The following is an 11,231-nucleotide window of genomic DNA, read 5'->3' as shown; positions in this document are numbered from 1 at the left end:
TTGTGGGTAATTTTGTAAAATGTTTTTGCGAGGTAATTTTGATCTTGTAGAGTAATTTTGTAGAGTATCATAATTACTCTATAAATGATCTTGTATGTTAATTTTGAACTTGTAAGATTATTTTAATCTTGTAGGGTAATTTTGTAGAGTATCATAATTACTCTACAAGTGTATCAAAAGTACTCTGCAAGTTTCAAAATTACCCTATAAGAACATTTTACAAAATTACCTTACAAGATCAAAATTATCCTACAAGAACATTTTACAAAATTACCCTACAAGATCATTTGTAGAGTAATTTTGATAATTACCCTATGAGCAAATAATTACAAAAATGCCACTGCGTTTTTTTCTTTTTCATGTCTTTCGTACGTTTTGTACGATAAGACTGTTTGTACATGAACTTAACTCAAAATAAGTCACTAGGATGTTTTTTGTTTGTTTCAACTCTTATTTTTGCATAACTTTTACACAATTCGCATGTTTATACATTTTATACCGGCCGCGTAAATGGCGGCAGGAGACTATGTTCTAATTTTTTTTATTCTCACTACTAGTTTAGATTTTGGCCTGCCTTGGTTATATAAATGTATTTTGTTTATCAATGTTCGAAATTCAATCCACACTTTAGGTGGATTATTGGTAGTGTTTCATCCAAAGTAATAGGTTGCAAACACAATATAACTTGACACAAACTGGAAAGAGTTAACTTGACACGAAGTGGAAAGAGTTAGTGTAAACGGGTCGATAAGTTAATCACAAAATTTAAGTCATGTCTTAACGGATTAAACCCGTTGATGATAAACATAACATATTTTAACTTTTTTTTAGAACAATGACTGTCAAGATACCATTCACTGGACGATTGGGACTGGGCAGCCGCAGACACGACTGTGAGGCCCGGATCGGTTTCTCCACGAAGGGGCAATAACACTGGCTTATGGAACCTCTCCGTGTCTCCACGATAAACCATACCGCCAACTACTACTTGATACACGTTGCACCGCCACAAGAGTCGAGACTCTCTGGCGTAACACACGGTGAGACGAAAACCTGTTATTGCTTGGATTCAAACTTGCGACCTTTAAGCGAGACCTAGTTCTTATCTTCAAATAGTCTCTTTATTAAAAAAAATAAAAGAAAAACTATATGATTTCATTGATTTTCAGTTTAATAGCATCTTTGACTTGAAGTATGAGCATCTTTGACCTTGTTTGAAGAACAATTCACAACCTTCAAAGTTAACCACCAGAGTTCCAACAACCATAAAAAACACAGTAAAAGAACCTTCCATCAATTTCAAACCCAAACCTCATGACGTTTCACATCACAAAACACCAACGAAATTCAATAATTTAATCACTCAAACTAACCCCACACGCAATTATTGATCCACTCTTCCTCTCACCGTTGAATTTTCAGTTACAAAACAAGATAAACACACACAACACACACACACAGAGCTAGGGTTTCTAGGGTTTCAAACTTTCGAATTCCAATCATCCATCGATGATCATGGAATCATCATCATCATTGTCACCGAGATCACTGAGATTCATCTCGCACCAGTCGTTTTTCACAGCCGTACGATCGAATGATCTAGAATCGGTGAAACTGATGGTAAACGACGGCGAAGGTTCCGATACGGCGGCGATTTCTGGTTTAATGGCGATGCAGAACGACGGCGGAGCTACGGCGTTGTATGTCGCGGCGGAGAATAACTTTCAGGAAGTGTTTGATTACTTGATTAGGTTTTGTGATCTGGAAACTGTGAAGATTAGGAATAAAGCGGATTCTGATGTGTTTTCGGTTGCGGCTCAACGCGGTTATCTAGGTAATTTATGTTATGAGCTTATGATATTGTTTATTTACCCTAGATCTTGTCAATTTGGTTGAAATTTGAGTTATTGATGTTTTCAATTGTGTTAAAATTGTAGGATTTTGTGATTGTGTAAACCTAGGTTACAGATTTTCATATCTAGTGGTGTATATTATTAGGATTATTATGAGATTTTGCTTACTCAAAACTAGCTGATTTCACCTTACAAATGATTGATAAACAATCAATCACCAAGTCCTAAAAACTAGTTCTATTAATAACTCAAAACACAATAAGCAAATAAACAGTTTTAATCAGTGTTTTCAGAACCGGACGGGATATCGAGCCAGACGCTTTACCGGTCCACTGCTCGGATTGGTTGGACCGGATTTAAGAACCTGATGACGTCATAACTAATATAATTATTTAAAAATATGGAAAATACAACAATATAAAGATTAATGTTTATGTCTCACAATGTTTGCTCTTATAATTCAGGAATTGTTAACAAGCTTTTAGGCCTATGGCCCGAGCTTTGTAAAGTATGCGATGTGAAGAACACGAGCCCGTTGTATTTAGCGGCCGTGAAGGATCATCTGGAAGTTGTGAACGCCATTTTAGATGCAGATGTTACTTGCATAAGGATAGTGAGGAAGAATGGTAAAACGGCATTGCATACTGCAGCAAGATATGGTAAAATAGATATGGTAAAAACACTTATTGAAAGAGATTCAGGAATCGTACCGATTAAAGATAAAAAGGGTCAAACTGCACTTCATATGGCTGTAAAAGGGCAGAGTACTGCTGTCGTGGAGGAGTTATTGCTTGCGGGTCACTCCATTTTAAATGAGCGTGACAAGAAGGGTAACACTGCCATTCATATAGCTACAAGGAAATCCCGATCACCGGTACTTTCTATAATTATATGCTTATTTCTTTTGTTCTATCACGTGTTAAATGCTAAACCTCAGCTAGTTGGCTAAAACGGGCTCGGATCAAAATGGTCATGGTCTGGTTCGGTTGTCCTGTTAAATGCTAAACTTCTATATAACGCAATTTTTAAGTTAGTTTTTTATTTCTGAAAACAATTAATTGTAGTGTTATGATATGTTATATTATTATTTTAGTAGTATATCTTTTGTAACCATAGAATCAATGTTTTTGTAATCAGACTGGTGATCGAACTGGTCGTCTTACCGGTTTAAAAACGGGATGACATCATAAATAAATAAAGAAATACAACTAGTTTGAAAAAAAATTGGAATTACTTTATCTTTTGGTGTGGATATGTAGTGGAAACAAACTATCAAAGCTTGAAAAAAAAATATATGGAGCTTGAAATAGTAAATAAAATTAGTAAATGAGATTCTAGAAAAAAATAAAAATAAAATAAAGGAGTTATAAAATTTCAGCCAATACAACCAGAACCATTAGAAGCTTTATTCTAAACTTTTGAATTTTTATTTTTTCAGATTGTAAGCATGTTGCTGAGCTTCAACACAATAAGTGTCAATGTAATCAATCTTCAACAAGAAACCGCCATGGATATAGCGGATAAGCTGAGCTATGGCCCACCAAAGTTAGCAATCATGGAAGCCCTCACTGAAGCTGGTGCCAAACTCGCTCGTCATGTTGGTAGAATCGATGAAGAAATGCAACTCAAAAGGACCGTTAGTGACATCAAACATGATGTCCATTCACAACTCTTACAAAACGAAAAAACACAAAGACGTGTTTCGGGTATAGCTAAAGAACTCAAAAAGATTCACAGGGAAGCTGTCCAAAACACTATCAATTCATTAACAGTCGTTGCTGTCTTATTCGCGTCCATAGCTTTTTTGGCAATCTTCAATCTCCCCGGCCAGTATCAGGATTCGGGTAAACAAGCGGGTGAAGCCGATATTGCCCGCACTACAGCTTTTCGGGCTTTTTGTCTTTTTAACGCCACGTCACTGTTTATATCTCTAGCGGTTGTGGTGGTTCAAATCACGTTGGTAGCGTGGGACACGCGGGCCCAGAGACAGATTGTTTCGGTTGTGAATAAGTTAATGTGGGCAGCAGGGATTAGTACTTGTGGTGCGTTTTGTTCGATTGCGTTTGTGGTGGTTGGGAAAAAGGATTCATGGATGGCTATTACAATGACTGTGGTTGGTGTCGTGACTGTTGTCGGGACACTTGCGAGTCTTTGTTATACTATTTTCCAGCAGCGTTATGGGAATAACGATTCTCAGAGGCGGATTAAGAGGGCGAGTGGAAGCAAATCTTTCTCATGGTCGTATTCGGTTAATATTTCGGATGATGAATCTGACCATGACCATGAAAAGATATATGCTCTGTGATTGTTTAGTTTGCCATTTCGCCTTGTGGAGATCTGTTTATCATGATCCCTTATATATTTTGTAGGTTATGTACATATATCGCTGTATAGGAATGCTGGTTTTCGTGTTTGAATCGATGTTCTAAACATTGTTGTTTAAACACGGTTATTGAAACCATGTGTGTCGTATTTTTGTCTCGACAGCTTGATGGGACGGCTCACTTATGATCTTGCAGGAAATGGGTCAAAATTTGTTAAACAGGTTGCAAGCAAGTCATCAAAAGTGTGTTCAAATGCCTAGAGTGGTAGAACTTACCAAATCATTTTATTAAAGATGATTAGATTATTATTTGAAGATAACTAAAGCATTCAACTTTTTTTTTCATATTTAAACAAACTAGGATTACGACCCGCCGCAATGCGGCGGAGATTCTTTAGTTATAACTAAGTCGGTCTAGGACCCGCACATTATGTTAACCCTGTCAAACGGGGAATAAATAGACGATGTAAAACGTTCACCCACACACGTATGTTGCATCGTGTTAACTCGCAAAATTTAGAACGAAACGTAAAACGTTAAGCCAAAGACACACGTTGCGATGTGTTATGTCACAAAATTTAGAACTAAGCATAAAGCGAAAAATTTGCGGAAAATGAAAACTATAAAGGAACAAAGTTGAAAGTAAAAAACTTATGAGAATAAATTTCAAAAGATAAAAAGTTTTGGGTTAAAAGTAAAAAACAAACAGTTTTGGGTTAAAAGTAATTTATGAAATACTTTTGGGTGAAAAGTAAAAAAAAAATCATTTTTTTTGAAAACCCCTAAAGCCAACGTTACGACAACCATATGCATAACCAGTTTTTCTTTGAAAAACCCACAAAGTACACATCGCGTTGCAGCGGGGCGTAAAACGGTGTCAAATAGTACTAATGTCACACAACCGTCATCGACCACCAACACTGACTCGACCTAGGATATGTGTGTTGTGAAACCTTTCAAACATGGAAAAATAGAGGCAAAAACGTTGAACCACACATGTACGTTACGTTGTATTAACTCGAAAAATTTAGAACTATACGTAAAACAGAAATTTGCGAAAGATGAAAAGTATAAGTGACAAAAGTTGTGAAGTTAGATTGCAAATAATGAAAAGTTTTGGGTTAAAGTTAAAAAAACAAATTATATAGGGTTAAAATTGCAAAAGGTAAAAACCTTTGGGTTAAAAGTAAAAAATCAAGTTTTTTTTTTTAATAATGTGCAAAGCATAATGTACAACTTGATATGCATAAAAAATTTGCTTCTTTATAAGGGTATAATTTCAGCTAAAGAACATGTCAAATGACGAAAATACCATCAATCTTTTTTTTAGAGAACAACCTTAAACTGTAACATGTTGACACCTAAAAGAAAAATTAAAACGGAATCGAGTCCATGATACCTTTGCATATAATGTGGTTATGGAATTTGATGAATAGGAAGAACCACAATTTGTCCAATAAACAACTATAAAAATGATTGTTTATGGTGGAAAGACTTAATTCAGGCACACATTTATTTATCTTATTACAAAACAAAAACACTTCTTAGATCAAGGCATCGTACACCTTAAGATGTAAAGCTTGTTGGGTATAAATGTCATTGATGAAAGATAAGAAAATGAAATTGGAAGTTACTACAGGATCAATTGATAGCTTATATCTATCCGTTCAAGAAAAGAAAAAATGATGGTATAGAGCATTAACATTCCTTTCATAATAATATTCTTTTTTTCTTAACAGTCAATGAATATTATACAAGCCCGGACAGGCAAATCCATTGACGAAAGACCACCCACACCCTACATACGCAGACAATGCTTGTAACCAGGCGCACCTTATACAAATTACAAGCAAATTGCACCAAGTAGGACTTCAACCCATGACCTTCACATTGGAAGATCATGAGGTTACCTCCTCCCAGACCAATTGATCTGGGACTAATTGACAATAATATTTTTCTATACATTTATTATTACCTGATTTCTCTCCACTCACAAACACTTTCAAAATAGAGTAAATTGCTAAAATCGTCCCTGACGTTTATTTACATTTGCTAGATCCATCCAAAAAGGTTTTTTTCTCATAGGAACCACTGAGCTTTTAAAAAAGTTGCTAAATCCATCCAAAATGACTAACACTTTAACAAAACTAACTTGATAGAGGGGTAATTTAGTCATTGTGTTTTTGAACCTTATTTGCACTTTATTGACTGTTTTAGTTAATATTGAAAAGATTTTAAAATATATTGCGTATTCAAATATATATGAACAAAAATGATATTATAATAAAAATGAACACTTATATTAATATGCAAAACATAATTAATGTTTATGTTACAGGAAACCTCAAAAAATCGGTCCAGTGATCAATAAATATATAGTATATTTAATATATTTAGCATAATTAATCATTTTATAACAGATACTCTCTAATTCTAGTATTAAATTACACATTTTTTTGACCATGGAGATTAAAAGTTTACGGGTTAAAAAAACCTTATCTAACAACTTGATACCTCTAAGTCAAAAACCCTTTGATACTTCACGTAACTACAGGAAGTAATCCGAAGGCTGCCATGAGGACTTATCTTCTTAACATCTTCAGGATTTATATATATATGAACTTAATATATAAAAACATTAGTTATTACATCATGCGTTATAACCGGTATTTGTTATAAAATGATTAATTATGCTACATATATTAAATCTAAATATTAATAAAAGATTACAATTAATGCCACGTGTCAATTTCTCCTTCAACTTCACAAATATATTTTTGTTTTTATTTAAAAATATTTTTATCCTTATCCTTATTATTATAATTATTATTATTATTATTATTATTATTATTATTATTATTAAATCTCTTAATTTCAATTTTAATATTATATATAAAAAGTATTTTGTTATCCTTAATCTTTTTATTATTATTATTATTATTATTATTATTATTATTATTAAATCTCTCAATTTTAATTTTAATAACATACGAAGGAATATTATATTTTTTTGTCTTTTTGTCTTTTTTTTTGGCATTATGATTTTTTATTTTGTAACAAAACTTTAGTTTTCATAATTGTGTCACAAAGGTTAAATAATTTTAGTTTTTTATTTGTTTTTGTTTTACGTTTTTCTCGGATTTGTTCGTCGTGCGTTGCTATTTAGCACAGTGTTTGATAGTCACATTTGGCCCCTTAGTGTTTTTTTTTTCATTCGTATTTGGTGGTCACATTTGGTCTTTTAAGTTTGTTTTACCCCCTCCACTGTCTAATACGCATCGTTATAAATTCGACTCCTTCTACGTTTTATGTCACGTAAGTCACTTTGTGTTGGAAATTCGTGTTTTTTACGCTTTACCCGGTTTTGGTCTTCGTTCGATGCTACTTAGCATGGTTTTATGTCCCCATCTCCTCAACGTTGATAAAACGTTTTTATGCCCACTGGCCCGCAACGCGGGTAACTTAAGACTAGTATACTATATATTTATTGATCACAGAACCGATTTTTTAAGGTTTCGTGTAACATAAACATTAATTATGTTTTGCATATTAATATAAGTATTCATTTTTATTATAATATATTTTTTATTCATATATATTTGAATACGCAATATATTTTAAAATCTTTTCAATATTAACTAAAATAGTCAATAAACTGCAAATAAGGTTTAAAAACACAATGACTAAATTACCCCTCTATCAAGTTAGTTTTGTTAGAGTGTTAGTCATTTTGGATGAATTTAACAATTTTTTTTGAAACCTCAGTGGTTTCTATGAGAAAAAAACCTTTTCTAGATGGATCTAGCAAATGTGAATAAACGACAGGGACGATTTTAGCAATTTACTCTTCAAAATATATTAAAAGATTATAGAGGGTGAAAATGGATCCTCAAATATACAGATGAACAATAACATTTTCTTTCTCCTTTACTCACATCCACTTTTTATAATATAAAAACCTCTCTCACATAATTTGATGGAACGATTGTGAATGCTCTTGTAAATGACGTTTTTTTGACTTTTGAGTAAAGTCAAAAAGGGGTGTGTGTGTTTTTAGCATACTATTTTGTATTTTATTATTATTTTTTCTCTCTTTTTCATTCATAATTATTTTTAAAATATATTATAAAATTATAAAGAGTGAATAATATCTTAAATATTCAGATGGATAGTAATATTTTTTCTCACTTTTACTTATAATTACTTTTTATACTATAAAGAACACTCACGATGGTGGAAGGCAAAGTTTGTTATGCATTTATGTGGTTTTCTATTTTTTATTACAATACATGAAATTGTCAAGATGTAGAGTTTGTTATACATTTAAAAATTTATTCATGCATGCTATTTGAATTTTATTTTCAAAGTATATGCACAATGCCTGTTAAAGTTACTTTATGCTAGTATATGTGTTCACCAGTGGTTGTAGCCCAGTGGTTGTAATGGAGGTGGGAAGATTTACCGTCTTGTGGGTTTCTGTTCGGGAGTGCTCAGGTTTGAATCCCACTTCGACCGAGCTTTGATCATGTATAGCCTTGACTGAGATGTTGTTCAAAAAAATTAAAAAAAAGTATAGGTGTTCACGGACTATAGCGTGATGTGTCACACCCTGACTTTTGCGGAAGCGTATACGTGTTACTTGATTAGTTCTCATTGCATTCGATTATAATAAACAACTATATGATCAAAATGATGTCCATCCATTCATAAAGTTTCAAAACATTACAATCTCCAGTCATTTAAGTTTCAAACAACACAAACTAAGATTAAGTTACAAATCAACAAAAGTGGATGACATATAAACTTGAAATTTAATTCCCGAAATAACACCAGCGCCCAAGATCCAAATTGTTTCCTGAAATACATGTAATTTGGAAAACATCAACAAAAGTTGAGCGAGTATATGCGTTTTATATGAGTATTGATAAACTTGTAAACATTTGAGAGACTCCCTTGAAAACAGGTATGAAAAGCGTCTATGAACAGATCAATTAATGTTTTGAAAGGACATTAATGTATGTGAAGACATAGGGAGTACTCAATATGAGTAGACGTTTGTCTTCGTCGAATCTCCTCGACTGTGTCGAATTACCTCGACTGTGTCAAATCACCTTGACTGTGTCAAATTCCCTTGACCGTATCAAATCACCTTGACTGTGTCAAATCACCCTTGACCGTTGTCGAATCACCTCGACTGGGACACTAAAGCACTCTAAGTGGTCACATAAGGACCATGAGTGGGGCTCGGCCATACCCGTTAGATCTAACCTTTATCCATGATTATTATAAGAGTTAATGGCATTTCAGTTTCAGCCTATGCTCACATGATCTAATAGTTCATTTCATAGCCAAATCATACCATTGAAACATATGTAACATATATTTCACCCCTGAGAGTTATAAATCCGAAAGCAGTTAAGAGAAAAGGGGGACATGAACTCACAGGTTTGCGTCCTGTTGTCTCATATGCTCAAAGGTCCTTCTATAAGTCGCACAACTACCTACACACATGCCATGTTTCTATTAGACGTTTAGGTCGTCTAATGACACTTTGTCTCAGTTGTTCATTAAGACTTATTTTTGGAAGTCTTGGTATATTTTGGGTTACATCATTGATGTATATTATAATATTCCAAAGTATATAATTATTAGTTAAAATAATAATATTTTAACTTAAATTATATTTATCAATTATTGGAATATTTGTTGAAATAATATACTTTAACTTATTTGTTTTGTAATTCATCATGAACACTTTCCCCAAGGATGGGTATAATCATATTTGTGTATTTGCCAAGCTTTGGTGGCGTATTCCGGTGTGCATTTGTACGTACGAGGATACGTAATTTCGTTATATTTATTAAGTATTCATATACTTAATTTTTGTATTTACATTTTCCGGAATATTATTTTTAACCAATAAAAATCACCACTTTGTATTCTTAAAATATTTATATATATTTTAAGAAAATTTTTATAAAAAATTATTTATAATTCTTCCTTGACAAAAATAATTATATTTTCATATAAATCTCAAAAATAACATATTTTCAAGATTAACTTAGAAAATATTTATAAATCTATTTTTCACCCCAAAAATAATATATTCTAAATTTGTTAAGAAAATACATATTCTCTCCAAAAATATCATATTTTCTAATTGTTCAAGAAAACATATATTCTTCCTTACTTAAAAATAATATATTTTCATCTTGTCAAAAATATGATATATTTTTGTAATGTTTATAAAAATCATATTTTCGTTTTCTTGGTTTCCAAAATACCGTTTACCAAAATATACTTATGACTTTAATTCCGGAATATTTATGTAAGTTATATTCCTTGTTCGGTTTGCCAAATCTTTGGGTATAAATTATATATTTATTTATTGGAATTTTGGTAATATTTTGTATTATAATTTTTGGTATTTTGGTGAGTTATATTATTTCAAGTCCTAAAATAATATAACTAATACACATAATATACAAGTAATCACACACATGGTGACATCTAACTATATATTTTCCTAAATACGTATTTAGTCACTTTTATTATTAAAAACCAACCTCCAATATTTGTAATTTTTGTAACAGAAATTATGGCAAATTTTATATGAAAAACCATGGTTAAAATTTACTTATAAATACTTGTTTAAAAAGTATTTTTCTAAGTGTTCAAATTCTACAAAAATTTTACCATAGTTTCCCCTTAAAATGGAGGTTTCCATGCTTTCAAAACATATCATTTTCTTTTAAAATCATCATCAATCATCAACAAATTATTCAACACTTACCATGTACCAAAAATACGAAATTTACACTATGACATGAACTTGAAACTTTGTAAAAATTTGTAGTAATTTAGTATGTTATTTAGTAGGTTTAGTTACCCTTAAAAATGTGGTTATTTGTTTGTAAATCACATTCTTGAAAAATTTGGTCCTTTACAACTTGTGGGATGATTTTTCTAAAAATAATTCTCTTGTAATTTTCTTGTTACAATCATGTTTCTAGTCTTGATTTAACCCCAAAAATATGATTAGTTTCCTTAGAAAT

At 32.0% G+C, this 11,231-nt stretch overlaps 1 protein-coding gene across 1 annotated transcript; it reads left to right on the top strand.

The window, feature by feature from the left end:
* Positions 1-1,279: 1,279 nt before the first annotated feature.
* Positions 1,280-4,333, top strand: LOC110894396 (ankyrin repeat-containing protein At2g01680). Its single transcript, XM_022141627.2, has 3 exons — positions 1,280-1,834; positions 2,318-2,727; positions 3,292-4,333. Exons 1-3 carry the CDS (start codon positions 1,510-1,512, stop codon positions 4,156-4,158), a joined length of 1,602 nt encoding a protein of 533 aa, XP_021997319.1. The 5' UTR covers positions 1,280-1,509; the 3' UTR covers positions 4,159-4,333.
* The last annotated feature ends 6,898 nt before the right edge of the window (positions 4,334-11,231 follow it).

This window comes from Helianthus annuus, chromosome 12 (assembly GCF_002127325.2).
Source record: "Helianthus annuus cultivar XRQ/B chromosome 12, HanXRQr2.0-SUNRISE, whole genome shotgun sequence".
In the NCBI taxonomy this organism is placed as follows: Eukaryota; Viridiplantae; Streptophyta; class Magnoliopsida; order Asterales; family Asteraceae; genus Helianthus; species Helianthus annuus.
This window is presented reverse-complemented; position numbering and strand designations above follow the sequence as displayed.

Coding starts and splice junctions, on each gene's coding strand:
- LOC110894396 (XM_022141627.2), top strand. CDS start 1,510: ATGATCATGGAATCATCATCATCATTGTCACCGAGATCACTGAGATTC. Junction 1,835..2,317: donor GGCTCAACGCGGTTATCTAG/GTAATTTATGTT, acceptor CTTATAATTCAG/GAATTGTTAACAAGCTTTTA. Junction 2,728..3,291: donor CAAGGAAATCCCGATCACCG/GTACTTTCTATA, acceptor TTATTTTTTCAG/ATTGTAAGCATGTTGCTGAG.